At 43.6% G+C, this 18,310-nt stretch overlaps 1 protein-coding gene across 6 annotated transcripts in view; it reads left to right on the forward strand.

The window, feature by feature from the left end:
- Positions 1-18,310, forward strand: part of SDF4 (stromal cell derived factor 4) — a 165,147-nt gene that overhangs the window by 12,534 nt on the left and 134,303 nt on the right. For all 6 annotated transcript variants that reach the window (XM_069241097.1, XM_069241093.1, XM_069241095.1 and 3 more), the window contains one exon: positions 14,636-15,008. In XM_069241097.1, coding sequence (XP_069097198.1) covers positions 14,701-15,008 — 308 coding nt within the window. In that variant the 5' untranslated portion in view covers positions 14,636-14,700. The remainder of the gene's footprint in view (positions 1-14,635; positions 15,009-18,310) is intronic.

The raw sequence follows: 18,310 nt of genomic DNA on the forward strand, positions 1-18,310 counted from the left end.
CACCAAGAGCACTACATGACAAATGGAATGGTAGTGGAATAGAATGGTGAGGTCACTTATGTTGTGGACCTGGGCACCCCCAGAAGTCCTCTAAGAGTACTTCATGTGAACTGCCTTAAACCCTACTATGATAGGGCAGACTTAACCCTACTCCTGGCCATTGATGAGGGGGCAGGAGGAAGAGAGTGACCCTCCCCCTGACCTCTTCTCCAACACTGCAGCTGATGGCTCAGTGCAAGGAGTTGTCCTTGCAGACTGCCTTACAGAAGAGCAAAAGAAGTATTGCAGGAATCCCCTAGGTCAATCGTCTGAGATGTTTTCTCCGACACCTGGTCAGCCACTTGGTGTGAACACGCCATAGATACTGGAGACAGTTTACCTTTCAAAGTGAGATTTATAGACAACCCGACCATGTCAGGGACTGCATTAAATCAGAAGTTCAGAAGATGTTGGACGTAGGAGTGAGTGAGCACTCAGTTAACCCCTGGGCCAACTCAGTGGTGCTAGTACCAAAGCCTCATTCTCAAAATGGGAAAAGGGAGAATAGGTTTTGTGTTGATTATAGAGGGCTCACTACAGTCACCAAGACTGATGCTCACCTTATACCCAGGGCTGATGAACTGATACCTACACTAGCATCTGCCAAGTATCTGAGGACTTTTTACTTGACTGCAGGGTATTGGCAGATCACGCTATCAGAAGATGCAAAACCTAAAACTGTATTCTGTACCATTGGAGGGCATTACCAATTTACAGTCATGCCCTTTTGGTTTGAAGAATGCACCTGCAACTTACCGATGGCTGGTGAATACAGTCTTCCAAGGTCTGGAAGCTTTCAGTGCAGGATATCTAGATGATTTTGTTGTATTCAGCTCCACCTGGGGTGACCACCTGGTCCACCTGTGGAAAGTTTTGGAGGCCCTGCAAAAGACTGGCCTCACTATCAAGACTTCAAAGTGCCAGATAGGGCAGGGGAAGGTGGTTTATCTGGGACACCTAGTTGGTGGGGAACAGATTGAACCACTATGGGGGAAGATCCAGACCATTTTTGACTGGTCTCCCCCTTGTACTCAGACACAGGTCAGAGGCTTTCCTAGTCTCACCGGGTAGCACAGGAGGTTCATTAAGAACTATGGCTCCATTGTTGCCCCTCTTAATGACCCCAATTCCAAGAAAAGGCCCGAGAATGTATTATGGACAGCCAGCTGTCAAAAAGCTTAAGTAGGCTATGTGTAGTGCACCTGTCCTTAAAAGCCCAAACTATTCTAAGATGTTTATTTTCCAGACAGATGCTTCTGAGGTAGGGGTTGGGACAGTGTTATCACAACTAAACTCAAAGGGCCAGGTTCAACCTGTTGCTTTTATTAGTAGAAGGTTGACCCCTAGAGAAAAGCGTTGGTCAGCCATAGAGAGGGAGGCCTTTGCTGTGGTCTGGGCCCTGAAGAAGCTAAGACCCTACTTGTTTGGCACTCACTCCAAAATTCAGACAGACCGCAAACCTCTCTAATGGTTAAAACAAATGAAAGGCGAAAACTGTAAATTGTTGAGGTGGTCCATTTCCCTGCAGGGGATGAACTTTACAGTGGAACATAAACCTGGGATTAACCACTCCAATGCAGTTGACTTTCCAGATATTTCCACTTAGACAATGAAGACTCGTCTGGGCAAGGTTAGCCTTATTGTCCCTCGTTTGTGGGGTGAGGGGTGTTTTTTATGGAAATACCCTCTTTTTGGCATTTTACCCCCAATTTCCCCCTGATGTCAGTGTGTTTTGACTGGTTCAGTGGGATCCTGCTAGCCAGGACCCCAGTGCTTATGGTTTATGCCCTGTTTGTCAGTATGTTTCACTGTTTTTGAAAGTATGCTTGACTGTGTCACTGGAGTCCTGCTAACCAGGACCCCAGTGCTTATGCTCTCTCTGTTTCTAAATTGATCACTACATACTGGTAACCCAGTATTTCACTACAAATTGGCATACTGGTCACCCCTTATAAGTCCCTAGTATATGGTACCCAGGGCATTGGGGTTCCAGCTGATCCCAGTCGGCTGCAGCATTACTTTTGCCACCCATAGGGAGCTCATTTAAAGGCTTTTGCAGGACTTCCATTGCAGCCTGCATGAAATGGTGCATAAACCCTTTCAAAGCCATTTTCACTGCACCAGGTCACTTATACATCACCTATGTGTCAGGCCTTCCAACCCTGAAGGCTGGGTGCAAAATACCTGACTGTGAGGGCACCCCTGCACTAGCAGAGGTGCCCCTACATCGTCCAGGACCATTTTCCCAGACTTCGTGAGTGCAGGGTCACCATTTTACGCGTGCACTGGACATAGGTCAATACCTATGTCCAGCTTTACAATGGTAACCCTGAATATGGCCATGTAAGGTATTTACCAACTGAGAATTCTACGCCAATACCGATTCCAGTATTAGTTGCACAATCCTGTGCACTCTGGGTGCTCCACAGTGGACCCCCAGTACTGCATACCAGCCTTCTGAGGTTTTCCAGGCAGCCCCAGCTGCTGCCACCTCACAGACAACTTTCTGTCCTCCTGTTGCTTGAGCAGCTCAAGCCTAGGAAGGCAGGACAAAGGATTTCCTTTGGGAGAGGGGTGTTAAAGGCATGGGAGGGGTAGCCTCCTAGAGCCTCTGGACATGCTTTGAAGGGCACAGATGGTGCCCTCCTTGCATAATCCAGTCTACACCAGTTCAGGGACCCCCAGTCCCTGCTCTGGCGCGGAACTGGACAAAGGAAAGGGGAGTGACCACTACTCTGTCCATCACCACCCCAGGGGTGGTGCCCAGACCTCCTCCAGCGTGTCCCTGGGTTTTGCCATCTTGGATTCCAAGGTGGTGGGGCACTCTGGGTGTATCTGAGTGGCCAGTGCCAGCAGGTTACGTCAGAGCCCTCCCCGATAGGTGCTTACCTGGTTAGGTGACCAATCCCCCCTTTCAGGGCTATTTAGGGTCTCTCCTCTGGGTGTTTCTTCAGATTTGGATTGCAAGACTCCAGCAGGACTCCTGTATCCTTTATTTCATCTTCTACCAATGGAACCGCAGCTAAACCCTCCAGGAAATCTACAAACTGCAACAAAGAAGCCAAGACGACTTCTGCAACATTCTATCTTCAGCTCCTGCCAGCAACTGAAACAGTTTACAAGTCGTGCATCCTCCGAGGACTGCCTGTCTTCAGCCTGCACAGAAGAACCGAAGGAATCTCCAGTGGAGTGACTGAGTCACTTCCCTGCTTCAGCAGGCACCTCTCTGCAGCGACGACTGGTGGCATGGGTCCTCTCTCCGATGACGAGCGTGGATCCAGCAACACGTGTGGTGGAGTAAAGTGACCCCGACAGTCCCAAGGGCCAGCTGTCCAACTTTGGTGTAGGTAAGAGCTTGCCTCCTCATGCAAGACAGTACCCCTGTGCACTGCGTGACTTGCAGTTGCCCAGGCTTGTGTGTGACATTCCAAGAAGTTCTTCATGCACAGCACAGCTTAGGCCCCCAGCACTCCATCCTGTGACGCACAGCTTCCTGAGTGGTTCTCCGGCGGCGTGGGATCCCTTTGTGTCGTGCTATGTGGGTCTCCATTTGCACCTTCTTTGTCCCCATGCTGTGGGACTCCTGTGCACGCTGCCTGGTCTTCTGAAGGCTCTGAGTTGCTGAGAGCCCCCTCTGACTCCTCCTCCTGGGTAGAGGTCACCAGGTCCTCCTGTCCCAGGCAGCGCCATCTTCCGCCAACCGTGAGTTTTGCGTGTGCCAAGGCTTGTTGGTGGAATCCAGCGATGCAAACCATACTGCAATCATCCATCCGGCGTGGGACATCTTCTGCACCAACCAGGAACCCGTATCTGTCTTCTTGGGTGCGTAACTGACTTTGTCTTCTCACTGGTGGGTCTTCTTTTGCACCTTCATCTGGGTTAACAGGGGCTCTTATTCTCTCTGGACTGTTCAGTGCTTCTTGGACTTGGTCCCCTTCTTCCACAGGTCTTCAGGTCCTGGAATCCATTGTTGGTGTCTTGCAGTCTCTTCTGGTTCTTGCATTATCTTCTATCGCAACTTCTTGTGTGTTTCAGGAAATGTTCTGTGATTTGCTCCTGCTTTCCTGGGCTCTGGGGTGGGTTCTATTACTTACCTTGGTGTTTTCTTACACTCACAGCTGCCCTCTACACAGTGCACTTGCCTAGGTGGGTGTAGTGATATTTATATTTTGACACTGGCTCCATGTCGCACTTAGCCTAGCAGCACACCGTCACATTAGTGACCACCAGCTTCATTTTGGCTATTGACTTTATTTTAGCATTAGCCACTGCCATGTCAAAAGCTGCAAGTAGTTTTCCACATTGTCATTGTGCACGTGTTTTTATTTTTAGTGTGACCAGAAAACGATTATTCAAGAAAAGATCATGTTACAGCCATGCCCAGACCTGACCCCTGCTAATATATTCATCCATCCGCAATATCTGCTCTACCTTTTTATCTAATTTTAGTAAGCTGGAAGTGGATCATGTCCAAGATTGCAAAAGCCATTAGGAATCCAACCTGAAGATAGAGCTACATCTGTCAGCATAAATCAAGAAGTACTTGTTCTAGTTGCAAGCATTGTGAATCCTATGTGCATACAACAATTCTATATTGTAATTCTTTGCTCCATGGAACCTGTATTTGTCATGCTTCTCTCATAGAAACCTTAAGCAAAAACTAAGGTCATAACCAGCCAATGTAAAATATCATAGCCTACATCTTGCCTACTGATCGGGTTTCAGTCACTCAAAAAGGAGCAGACATTGCAATGAACGATATTGGAGAACCACAACACCATTTCACAGTGAAGGGAAACAGGTAGAAGAAAGAGCTCTAACCACTTTTGAGTAGCCTATGATCATTGTGTTATTTTTTTATTAGGCAGTTGAAACCATATTTGTAATTCATGGGCACTCCCTTTTAACAAATCAATCCTTCCTTCAAAAATGTGTTATTGTGGTGTATTTTGTTGATCAGTCTGGTAGTTTTCTGTTAATTTCTGCTGGATAGTTGGAAGCAGTTTATATGTGTATTACAGTTCTGCCGTCATGTCTGGGGGAAAATGGGCAAACACATCAGAAAGATACACCATGTCGACGAGCCTGCTTTTGCTTCCTGCTCTCCTTAGCCTCCCAAAAAAGGTCTAGACTGAGCTCTACAGACGAGTGTGAGGAGGATTTTGAAGATTAAGATTGCTGAATAATTTTGGAAACTATGTCCTCCATGCAATTACCTACCCCTTCTGTTTCCATATCTGAGGAAAATATTGACACTCGTTTCAGTTCTTTTGCTTCTGAGATGTAGCTTGCGGCAATATCTTCTTCTGACCAAAGAGGAAGAACATTATTAAAGAGACTTTGAATGAACTGCTATTGGCACAATATGGGATTTCCTGTGAAGGATCCACCTTGTTCATTTGTTGAACCAGTGCTCTGACAGTTCCAACATGCTCCTTCTTTTTGCCTTCCCCTTAATCAGTCTGTACACAAGATGATCCTTAGGAAAAGGAAGGATCTTTATTTGATTACTAAGACGTGAGCAGCACTTTGTCTGCCTTTTATGGGATGGAAACTCTTTTTGGTTCAGAGTTGGAAGACAAACTTCACAAACTACTCAAGAATTGTAAGATGCTGAGAATGTGTTTGCCTGGTCAGCCAGTTGCCCAGACCAAGGACTTTTTTTTTTTATCTGAGGGTTGTTATGAAGGCGAGGGTTAAATTGGGGCCCGTATTTAGCCGAAGTGAGGCAGAAATGTCTTGGGGCAGTGTGTTTTATTTTCTACCCGGCTAAGCGTATCTGGACGGGGGGCACAGTTACCCCCTCCTGGAAATTTATAAGAGGAAGTGTCTTCTGTCTCTCTTACTTATGGTGCAGGGATCTGTGGCTATTCCAACATAAGCTCACTTCAATGGAACAAAATAGGGCCTTTAGCTGGCTTCTGGCTGTCTATCTTTCATGCTCCACTTCTATTTTACATCGGGAGCTAGGGATGGATTTCGCCTAAGATATCATTAAACTTGCCCCCTTGAATTTGTGGTGCTCCATCTGGGTGAACCATCATGCCTCACTAAATGGAGAGTTCATCATCGATTGCCTTAAGCGCGATAAAGGCATGAATATTCAGTGGCTTTATTATATAAACACTAAACTCACATAGTTGGGTAGGCCAGCACTTTTCAGAAATCCCTCGTCAGATTGCGAAGCGGATATACTTTGAGTAAAATCTCCATTTAGGGAAAGGTTGACAGCCCTTATCGAGGATATAGAACTAAAAAAAATGTCTGACAAGGAGTATCCAGAGATTCAATCTTCCTCATTTTTGGAATCGTATCTAGAGTGAATTGATGGCTCCTGGGACAGGTTATTACCCACAGGTTCAGGTCAGGCTTTGTAAGGTGACATCTTGGTTTTCCTCTTGGCCAATTTGAGCCCTCAAAAGTCCTGATATGCCCCTGTGATGAGTTTTCACCACAAAGGTTGTTGCATTTTGTTCTTTTATTTGTACGTTCGGTATTGATTCCTCATATAATTGTGGCAGTATATTTTCTTTCTTCAAACGTGCAATTACCAGAAGAAATTCTGTAACATTTTAATTGATAGATAAACCTTCAACCAGTAATTACAAGTTTTGTACTGAATTTTAAATTGCATCTTTGTGAAAATGTTATGCACTTTACATGGTTCAACTGGTCATCCAATGTAATAGTTTGCTGGACACATTTTAACAGTGCCTTTGAATTCTATGCATGTTTTTCTAGATATGGAGAATGGTTTAAAAAAGAAAAAAAATCTTTTTATTGTAGCTGTTTCTAACGTGTGATTTTACTGTCACTTTTGTGTCCAAAATAAAGCTCTTGATGATGATGAACTAGTCAAGAAGAAGAAGCATTCTTCCTCTTTTGAGCAACAATCGTTTGTCTCAGTCTTCTGTAAAGTCCTCCTTCGGTCAACCATATAGAAGAACTCATTCCCAACATCAGGCTGCAAATTCAAGAAATCATCATCAGGCCTCAAACAATCATAACCATGTTACTAGTCCTGCAGGTCTAGTGACTTGAGTAATCTACTCAGCCTACCTGTAATGTACTTGACTGGTTAAGTGGTCTCAAATTGTGCGCTTGCAGACAAATATTTTATTTTACAGAGTAGCCTTTTTCTTCATTATCACCGATGAGAGCACCTTCAAATATGTGAGTTCAGCATTTGTGCTGTACAGAAAACTCTTATGTTTGATTTAATAGGCTAAACCTTTGCTTCATGGTAATAAGAATCAAGCTGATATATAGGTACACATGACCACTGACTTGCCTCTTAAGTCACTAATAGCATTGGCATTAGAGTTGGACAGGAATATTTTTCAGTTCATGTTCAAAAACTCACTTTTAATAAATATATTACTGAAGCGTGATGTGCTACCACCATGCCTTTTAACATAGCACATTTTCCATTGAACTGGCCACAAACCTTTCCACTAACATACTCTATATAGTTTTGCTGGTAAAACTGTATAAAGTATAAACAATCTGTGGAAATAGGGTTTCAGCAAAAATATCTGCCATTTGTACATCACCATTGAAATATATTTGAAATACACGTACAGTTAATTTACAAGCTATTTAAATGCTCTGTGAGAAAAAGAATCTGCCACCCCACAGCCTTCTATTTCACACTCTTTGGTCAGTATCATTGTCCGACACATCAAAATCCTTTTACTTTGCAGTCAGAGAAAGAAATGTAGAGGCCAACATCCAGAATAAAATAACCAGCAATTTGTAAGAAGACGCAAGCTAACATTTTACCTCAGGGAAATGTGACAAGATAAAAGCAAAATTTAAAGGCATCTGTATTCCTCATTCACTTTGAGTTAACAGGACACCTGCTCTTTGTCAGCTTGACAGAAAGGGCCAGTAGGCTCTAAAAAAAGATCGACCTGATAAACTCTGACTTACCATAGCATTTGGGTGAGTAGATTTCTCGGGATCTGATCGTGGGAAGCCATTTTCGGGACATTATGATCAATAGGGCAACTCTCCCAGTTCTTGCCCTTGCTGAAAAAGGCTTCAAGTAATCTGTTGAAGGCAGGATCAAGCATTCCAGCTAGCCGTGAGAAAATCTACCTTCGATGCATGATTTATGAAGGTCAGCAAGAAGAATTATCCAGTAGATTTAATCTCTCTTCCTTCAGATTCTGATACCATAACTACCCCTTGCCTTTCCAATCATATCAAGATGTTTCTAATAATTTAGGCAAATTGAAATATCCTTGCTAAGGAGGAGATCAAGCCATTTAGAGTGAAGGATCAAGATACTGGAGTTTATTGCATTGTAATCCTGGTTCCCACATCTTCAGCAGGTTTCAGGTGTATCGTCGATATGCGGAGAATCAGCAGATTGATTCAGAAGATTCAAAATAGACAACCTTCAGAGGATGATTCATCTCATTACAGATTAAGCCCTCATTATTACTTTAGGATTGATGGATGCATATTTTCCTATTCTGAAACTTGTCATCAAATCTTTCTTAGACTCTGTCAGTGGGAAAATTACTGTCACTGCCAGCTGTTGCCCTTTGCACTCATTTGCCCCAAGGTTGTTTACAAGGATGATGGTACTTATACGTCTTCAGGGTTGGCGTATATTTCTTACCTGGATAATTGGTTACTTCATGCTCCATCACCAGTGGAAGCCTTGATGGGTCTAGACACTCTTTGAAATTGCCTGTTGATTCATGGCCTACTTCCATATATTCCGAAGTGCAAGCTGGTTCCTTCGCAGGTCAAAATTGTACATAGCACACTTTTGGACAGGCCTGGCAATGGTATTTATTCCTGAATAAAGAACAGAGGATCTGCGACCAGTGCTGTCATCTTTACTAGCATAATCATGCCTCTGGCTAAGGGTTCAGGGACACATTGCCTTGTGTGTTTCTGATCCCAAGGTATGCATTAACACCCCCTTCTACAGTAAAAGAGTACTGCATCCCAAAACTTCAAGAAGCTTATTCCAGTAACCTCTGATTCCAACTTCTTTAGTGGCGACTGAACTGGTCGTAGCAACAGATGCTAGCCTGAACCATTGGGGAGCTACTTACTAGACTTAGCAATTCATGCAAAAGTTCTCTGAGAGAGAAAGTAGGAAATCTTCAAATTGGAGGGATATGCCAGCAGTTATTCATGCTCTACGTTACTTCAGAAACAGAGTAGCAAAATAGTCTGATTCAAAAAGACTTTGGCTTTAAAGAATCATTGGGTAACAGGTTCCAAATCACTCAGTCTTCTAGCAATTGGTTTCTGGGCAGAAGCTCATCAGTTTTCTCTCAAAACATTTCATATCCAGGGCAAGAACAATTCTCAGATGGGCAGATTAAGCAGAATCTTTCTCTCTTCACCAGAACTATCACCATCTTCTCTGTTTTTCAACCCACTCTAGTAGATGTTTGGGAGACCATTCCTAGCTCTATTTGCCACCCTAAAAATGCATAGCTTCCTAGATTCTGATGATGCTTTTCTGCTCCAGGTTTTTGAGTGGATGTTTTTTCTTTACCTTGGCTTCAACATCTATATGCCACAGCTACTCCTTCGAATCTGGGAGGCAGCATACGTTGTTGTGGAACTTCCCTACTGGGCCTGCAGAACCTAATTTCCTCTTCTGCTGCCTATGGCTCTGTCTCAACCCTGGAAACTTCCTCTTTGGTTTCTGATGTGTCGTTTTTCTTCAGTGTCTTTCTTGACCTGAATGTTGGAAGGGCTGGGCTGAAAAGCAGAGGGTCATATGGCATATAGCTGAGGTCATTCAGAAAACCTAGGCTCCCTTTACCTTTAAACACTTACATTAACCACTAGGAGAGTTGATGTTTGTCAAATTCTTGGTCTCCTGCCCTATGTGATCTTGCTTCTGTTTTTCAGTTTGTTAATGTAGGATTTGAGAGGAATTTAACAGTTTTGACTCTGAAAGCTCAACTGTCAGAATTGAAAGTTTTCAGTGAATCTTGGGTTGGAGGAGACCTTAGTGTGGATGAATTTCCAGCTCCAAGGCTTCCAAAGGGCGTTTGTTATCTCTAGGTTTTTGGTGCATCTTTTTGTTCCCCTGGTGTTGAGAACTCTTTGAATCTTCTTTTGAAACCCTTGAGGAAGACCACCTTTATGTTTACAATTGAATTTGTGGCTATGTTTGTGCAGTCCGGCATTTCTCAGAATTTTGGATGCTGCTCCATTTTTTAAGTAAGATACTAGTTTTTACATAAAGTGGCGTTTATGGCCCAGAATGAGAAGATGGTCAGACTTCCTAACTTAAGTTTCCTTATTTTTAATTGTAAGAAAAAAGTTATTCTTTTTCCCCTGAATCTAAGGAAAGCAGTTTTTTATTTATTTTGAGAGGTTTAAACTCTTTTGTAAATCTCACCTTCTTCTTTCAATTAAAAAAAAAAAAAAACAATGTCACAAGACTTCTTTGATCTCTGCTAACAGCTAGTTCCGTCTATTATTTATTTGTCCTATTCTTTACTTGGGACTCCTTTTCTGAATCTCTTCTGAGTACCTTAGGAGTAGCTGGTTCTTGGGGTGAAGTCCAGGAAATCTGTTTCTGAAATTTGAACAGCAGCCACTTGAGCTGCCCAGCACACTTCCGTGAACCATATTCTTATTCATAATATTGGATTGGTAGGTTGTTCAGTTGGGTAAAGTGTCTTGAGTATGATTCTACATCTAAATTTGTTTTAGTTTTTGTTGGTTATTTGTTTTTCTTTGGGCCACTAATAAATATTCTTTGTGCGCATTAAATGGTCTCTCGTATGTTTAACTTGTCACACATTATCAAAGGCCAGTATGTTTTTGTATTCTTCATAGGAACGGACTGGTACAAAGATGATGGAGGGATGATGGCCTAGTTTTTTACCTGTAATCTTCGTTATCCTCACTGAAGATGTCCGCTGACATTGGAGCATGGATGCTGCCTGTGAAACCCTAGTCTTCTGGGGCCTTTAATGTTGAATTTAAATCTACAGGTGTAATGCTGTCTGTATTTAACCACCAATTCCATCTTGACCACGGACTCAATTTTGTGCTCAGCTTAGCTTCAAATGCCGCCACATCAGTGGCACAGGTATTTTTCCATGTACAGTTTGTTTTCTATGCTGAATGTGTTTTCGCTCTTCGCACCAGAGCAGGGAACATATTGTGGGGGTATGCGAAGGTGATACGAGTTTACCAGGATGAGAATGTTTATAGTAGAAAGGTACAGCTCTGTCTTGGCAATGCACATTGGGATCTGGCCAATGTGTTTGTGTGTTTTCAACACAGACCAAGTACAGCCAGTGCTTGAATTTCACAATTTACTTGAAGGGAGGGGGGGGGGAAGGTTACCAGAACCTTCCTCTCGGGTTTGTTTAAAGTTTATAAGGTGGGCAAGCTTGGCGCTGAGGCAGAAGGAACTCATTGTGAGGGTTGACGCACTGCTGTTGAGTCCCATTGAGGACTATTTCCCCAGCTTGACATTGGCAAGGACAAGGATGATATTGGATTCAATCCCTATGGCAATGCATTTTTAGTTCTTAATTATCAAGCTTTGCTGTATGCATACATAATATTTTATTTTTATATATATATATATATATATATATATATATATTCACTGCATACTTATTCATTGTTGATGTATTGCACTTTTCCTGCTTATTATTCAGCTGGTGTGATTATTTTAGTATCTGCATGTGTTTTATTACATTCAGGTTAAATGCTCATGTTAGTATTTTTGTATACCCTCGTTTGAGACCTGGGAAGTGCCAATATAAATTCATTACTCAGACTGAGAGTGCTGCATTTTTTGCATTCATTAGCCTCGTTCTCGGTTAGTTTGAAGCTAAGCAGAACAACAGGATCTAACAAGGTTTTGGCAGCACTACGTTCTTGGCAGGATGAGCAAACTTTGCTAGCTATTGACTATCATAGCAACCATTTTGGTCAAGATATAGCCTCATATCTTATAAATCTTGCTTATTTTCTAGGGACTGTCCCTGCTGATTTATCCTCAAAGGTACAGCGTGCTCCTAACACTATTGTGATGGGTGACTTTAGCTGGCCGTCAATAATTATTGATGACTTAGAAAATGTTATATACGTTGAATAGCTCATTGTCTATCCCAGGCGGTTTTTCAAGGGGTTTTTCTGTTTTATTTTGGCCTCAGAAAATGGACTGGAAGATTGGCTAGAGACGAACCAGCTTGATCAAATTTTAATGGCCACAAGACTGGTTCAGTTATAGATGCAGATTACATCAGAGTGTTATGTTCTTAACATGTTTAGTTTGTTGTGTGAAAAGTCCTGGAGAAAGAAGTGTAGAGTGGTGAAAATATTCCCACACAAGCAGAACGAAGTATCATTAAACCAAAGTGTATAATGACATTGAAAATAGCAAAATGGATAATACTTGTCAGGCCAGGGATGATGCTGATCCTCTGATACCTCCGCTCGAAAGACGTTTCATCTCTTTGGAATTTGGTAGGGAGACGTGGCCAAAGCAGTGCTATGGAATCTGTTCTGCATGTTGTGACACTTGGGCTGGTGTGGATTTATATTTTCACAATGAGTTACAGTTCTAGTAAAAATAGGTCCCTGTTGTTCCTCTCTCTTGGGAAATGGAAGCACGGTACAGACCTAGGGAGAAGTCGGTGGGGTGATTGAGAGCCCAGATACTAAGACCTCTGACCTTGATGGAGTGCTGATCAACCATGCAATGTCTAATCTTGATCTTTATTAAACTGAGGTTCTTAATACTTTCTGTTCCCTGTTAGTTTTCACAAACTCATGGCATCCTGCCATAATTATAAACGTTTTAGAAAGGGAGACCAGCTGGTGAATCCTGCTGTGGAATAATTTCCCTATTATGCTCTTCAATTAAATTGCTGGGGATGCCAGTAGTGGGCAGTTTTCACAATCTGGTGCAATGGAAAGTGTAATTTCCAATGGGCAACTTGACTTTCAGGAAGGTTGGGGACCACAAACGCAGAACCATAATTCATATTTTCTTATGAGCACATATGTTTCAGTGACACAAACTGCAATTCATGTCACTTCTGGATCCGTGTTCTACATTTAACATAGCGGGCAGATGCAAGTTCTGGGTGATGATTTTGGGAGGAATAAAAATCTGGCTTTTCTTCTGCAACAGATTTGTATGCATCGGCAAGCCTGGGTGAGGTTTGGATACACTGAGTAGCACAGTGACCCTTTCTGTTTTATATTGGGTGTTTGTCAAGGTTGCTTTTTTGCCTCCCTTTTTGTTTACTTTCTATGTTAACAGATAGGTAATGTTTTATCTTGTTTTACATCTGAATCGCCCAAGGTGACTCTCAGGTTTCACACTTATTACTCTATGCAGGCAAGGTAGACCTTATTTTACAAATGTAGATTGGTCTACAAAGGCTAATCTCTGATTAAATATGTTTCTTTTGATACAGATCCATGATTTACGGCAAACCTTATTAAATCCGAAATGATGTAAGCAAAAGGCGATAATGTATTTGGGTTGACAACATTAGCCTGGAAACAGTGAACTCTTTTCCATTCCTGTGCGTGGAATTAGATTGCAAACTGAACTGGGAAAAAATCTACATATACAATTTATGGTAAAGACATGAAACTCAAAGGGTAGATTTTTTTGTATCTTTACTTTGGGGATGAGATGTTCACTGTCCCACAAGGATGAAAATATATAGGGGGTCATTCTGACCCTGGCGGTAATTACCGCCATGGCGGAGGTCGGCGGTAGCACCGCCAACAGGCTGGCGGTGCACCGCTGGGCATTCTGACCGCGGCGGTTCAGCCGCGGCCAGAAACGGAAAGTCGGCGGTGTACCGCCGACTTCCCGCTGCCCTTGAGAATCCTCCATGGCGGCGGAGCGCGCTCCGCCGCCATGGGGATTCTGACACCCCCTACCGCCATCCTGTTCCTGGCGGGTCTCCCGCCAGGAACAGGATGGCGGTAGGGGGTGCCGCGGGGCCCCTGGGGGCCCCTGCAGTGCCCATGCCAAGGGCACTGCAGGGGCCCCCGTAAGAGGGCCCCACGAAGAATTTCAGTGTCTGCTTTGCAGACACTGAAATTCGCGACGGGTGCAACTGCACCCGTCGCACCTTCCCACTCCGCCGGCTCCATTCTGAGCCGGCGTCCTCGTGGGAAGGGTGTTTCCTGCTGGGCTGGCGGGCGGACTTCCGGCGGTCGCCCGCCAGCCCAGTGCGAAACCCAGAATGACCGCCGCGGTCTTTTGACCGCGGTACGGTCTTCTGGCGGTTCCCGCTTGGCGGGCGGCTACCGCCGCCCGCCAAGCTTAGAATCACCCCCATAGTGTTCCTTCTGTTTGTTATGGGGCTGGTATTTGGGGTTGTTCAAATGTGGCTAAATTGCAGTTGGAGGCATTTCAGTTTTTGAAAACGTTATTAGGGCTCCTAATTGCCATATCAAATTTTGCCTGTCATGGGTAAGTATCTTTGTCTTTTATTGAGGACAAGATTAGCTGTGGTACACTGGTCTTGTAGTTGCCTGCATATTCCTTCCATGAAGCCCCCTTTAACTGCAGGCAGATCTGTTCCTTTGACCAAAGATCTCTTTTTCTTTGTTCTAGGACATAGACGTTCTTTGAAAACGCATTTGTTCCGACGTGTGGCCTTTGAGTTGTACAATCCAACAATGATGTCCAAGCAAGCGTTCCTCTGTAGCCTGGGCTCTCTCTATCTTTCCCTCCTCTTTATTTTTTTGCTGATGGATGTTTATGCCAGGCCAGCCAACAACTCGGCCCTCAAGCTGAAGCCAGTGGACAACAAAGACGAGAATGAGATCCTGCCTCCAGACCACCTCAATGGTGTCAAGATGGAAATGGATGGCCATCTAAACAAGGACTTCCACCAAGAAGTTTTCCTGGGCAAAGAGATGGAGCAATTTGACGAGGACTCTGAGCCACAGAGAAACAGGCGGAAGCTAATGCTAATATTTGGAAAGTAAGTGTTTCTGGGTAGTTCACAGCGAAGGCCAAATTCAGATGCACAACATACCCTTCACATTGGGAAAAAATATATAGATGTTAAAAGATGATTTGAAGTTCAAATTGGCCATGTTTTCTGCATAAGCATAACGTAACATAGTTGTGATCAGCCTATACCACAACACTACAGTGAAGGTATGTTCCGACTGTTGATTGAGAAACCATGTCACATGGGTTCTAATTTTGCCTTGATTTGGCAAAATGTTTTGGTCTATGGCTAATTGCTTTCTCTCTGTTCCTCACTTCCATCTTCTACCAACCTAGGAAATGTTTAGAAATGAGATGAATACTAAAAGTTATATATTAAAACTGCAGTTGTACAGTAATTTCTGTGCATAGTTGTCAAGCATTATCAACTTTGTAGTTGCTAACAATTTTATTAGGCACTAAATCAGGATTGGGAAATACAAGAGAAGATATAAAAAGCAGGTACCCCCTTCTCCCTTTATTGAAAATGTCATCCCTGCTAATTCTCAACAGCCTCCAGCTGGTCTTCCTCATAAATAAGTAACAGTGTATAGGAGCTGTGAACCTGCCTAGAAATGCTAATTCTATGCCTAGGTATTCTCTCAGTTGCTGTAGCACAATACCTGTACATAACATTTCACAGTTGAAAATGGGTTTACTTCCCAGGGGGTAGTAACTATGCACCACAAATCGTACAACGGTAAGTACTACACAGTATTCCACAGCACACTTATATGTATGGACAGTACTTCCAATGTTTTATGCAGACTGATTTTTGTATGTCTTTAGTACCTTTGAGTGATTGAACTGCTTTCAGCGCAATGCACAACATTAATTTATTCTACTACCCTGGTGCATGCAGACCGCATTTTGATGCAGAGTGTTGAGGCACTGTAAAATATGAATGGCATAATTATGCAAGCACTTAGTCTAAAAGATTATTTGTATATCTGAGGTTTACCTTGAAAATGTATTGGATTTGTGGGTCTGTGTTCTGAACTTCTTACTATTTCTACTAAGTTTGAATAACAAAGGCTCACAGTACTTGAAATCGTTGGTTAGCCCGTACGTACTACTGAGAAACTTAAGCTAGGCAGGAGAAAGGTTGGCTAGGGTTCCTAGAGTTAAGAAAATGCGTATGGGCGGGAGCTCGTTTTGCTACCTAGCACCAAAACTGTGAGATTCGCTGCCCCTAATAGTTCGGCAGACCCGGTCGGAATGCCTTTTCAGGAAAAATCTTAACACCTAGATTCATTCTTCGGGATGGAAGGGGATTTAAAACCAAATTGGGGGCTGGTGGATACCTGAATCTAGCACTGGGACACCTAATGTGAGGTAGCTATACGCTCTAGAAATCGCATTATTATAATACATTTACCCAATCTAGAGTGGGGTTTTGAATAGTGCAACAATCCTAGCTAGTCTTAAAGATGTGAAGATTTAGACACCTGCTTCCTGCAACCAAACTGGGACCATATCTCATCGGCAGTCCAGTCCTGAAATTTAGAGCATATTTGCTGAAATAGTTCCCTGCCTTTCCCATGGCCACTCACTTTTGATTGCATAGGTCCATAGCCACATTAGATGCCTCCGGTATCAAGTTAGATGGACTGCACCAGTGAGGTACTGCCCTTTGTACATTGCAGGAGGAGACACAGAGTTCACTTGATTGCCAGGAGCCTCTTAGAGTAAACATTTTATGTCTAATGCTCAGAGCGGCCCAACACAACACAACTGTTGATTACAGCTTTTTGGGGACCGAACAAATCCTTCCTCTATCAAACAACACTGGGAGAGAGCAGTACTTTGTTTCTGGTAAGCCACATAGCAACCTTGTCCCACCCTGCTAGTCATGTTACTTTAGCAGGGTTGTTGCATATACATGTATGTTTGACTGGCAGTAGGTTGTAGGCTGTCAGTTATCACATGCCTTACAAGAAGCCATTTGGTAATTGGCCATTCATTACATGCCTTGCGCTGACAGTAACACGTCTAAGCACAGTGGCTTTCCATGAAGAAGGTTATTGAATATTGTGCTGTTCCTGGTGGGTGGACTAGGGAATGTACGTAGGAATGTGGTACTGGGAACTGCGGTTACATGAGTTACCTTGCTGATGGTTGTGGGGAGTGAGACTGTACCTTTAGTGGACGCCACATGCCAAACACACGATATGTAATGAGAGCAGTGCTTACTAATAGTCTAACTCACTGGCAGTCACTCTCTGTGGCATTCTTTCCCATAATTTTTCTTCCACTGTGCCACTCTAGATAGAGCCCTGCCTTTTCCAAGTTAGTACTACTTGTGAAAATTCTGGCCAAGGGCTTCTCCAGAAGCAGCTCAGGATCAGTTTCACTCTAATTACGCCAGCACAAATACTCATCCAGAATGCAGACTTATTGTTAATGATCCCACCTGAGTGTCGACGTTTCGACCCAAAGTTTATTTATAGTGGCCTCAGGACAAAAAATCCATCTGACCATCCAAGTACCTCAAAAACTGTATGTATCTTGGTTTTGTGGAGGCCTCACTCGGTTTCAACAAGTTCCCTTCCACCAGTGGGTCAAATTAGCCTTGCCTTCTGTAGCAAATCAATTGGATGGGAACCACATGAAGTGGCGCCTGCTGGCTCTAAGCATTTGCTTTTTTCTTTCGGTATACCCAAGTTCCATTGGTTACTGTTTTGGCCTAATTAGGCCTTGTTACAAAGAAATAGCTTGGGTGCTGTGGCACAGCTAGGAAGGGACCCATGTGTGAGAAAGCACCGCTTTTTACCTGGTAGCCCCCCACGGTTTGCCTGGAAAATGATATGGTTTCAAACTGTAAGCGCCCTGGGCGCTTCCTAAACGGGTTCCCATGGCCAGATCTCTTTCCCTAATACTGTACTATGTTTGGCACTTCAGCCACCCTTGTAAGCCCCTAGTAGATGGTACCCCTGGTACCTAGGGCATAGGTACTGAAAAGGGTCCCCAAGAGCTACAGCAACAATTGTGTACCTCTGAGAGGCCCCACACCAGCCCATGCTGACTGCCAATGCAAGTGCATGACCAGATGTATTTAAAAGTTGCTAACTCACTACGACACTCACTAAGAGTGCAATGTCCACGAACACTGCATGCAATATAGGTAAATCACCCCTTTGGCAGGCATTACAGCCTTAAGGCAGGGTGCACTATAATGCAAGTGAGGGTATATATGCGCATGAGCAAATATGCCCCTACTGTGTGTTGGCAAAACCTTAAGACATAGTAAGTGCACAGGGAAGGCATAGTAAATGAATGTGCTGGACACTG

Source organism: Pleurodeles waltl, chromosome 6 (genome assembly GCF_031143425.1).
Source record: "Pleurodeles waltl isolate 20211129_DDA chromosome 6, aPleWal1.hap1.20221129, whole genome shotgun sequence".
Lineage (NCBI taxonomy): Eukaryota > Metazoa > Chordata > Amphibia > Caudata > Salamandridae > Pleurodeles > Pleurodeles waltl.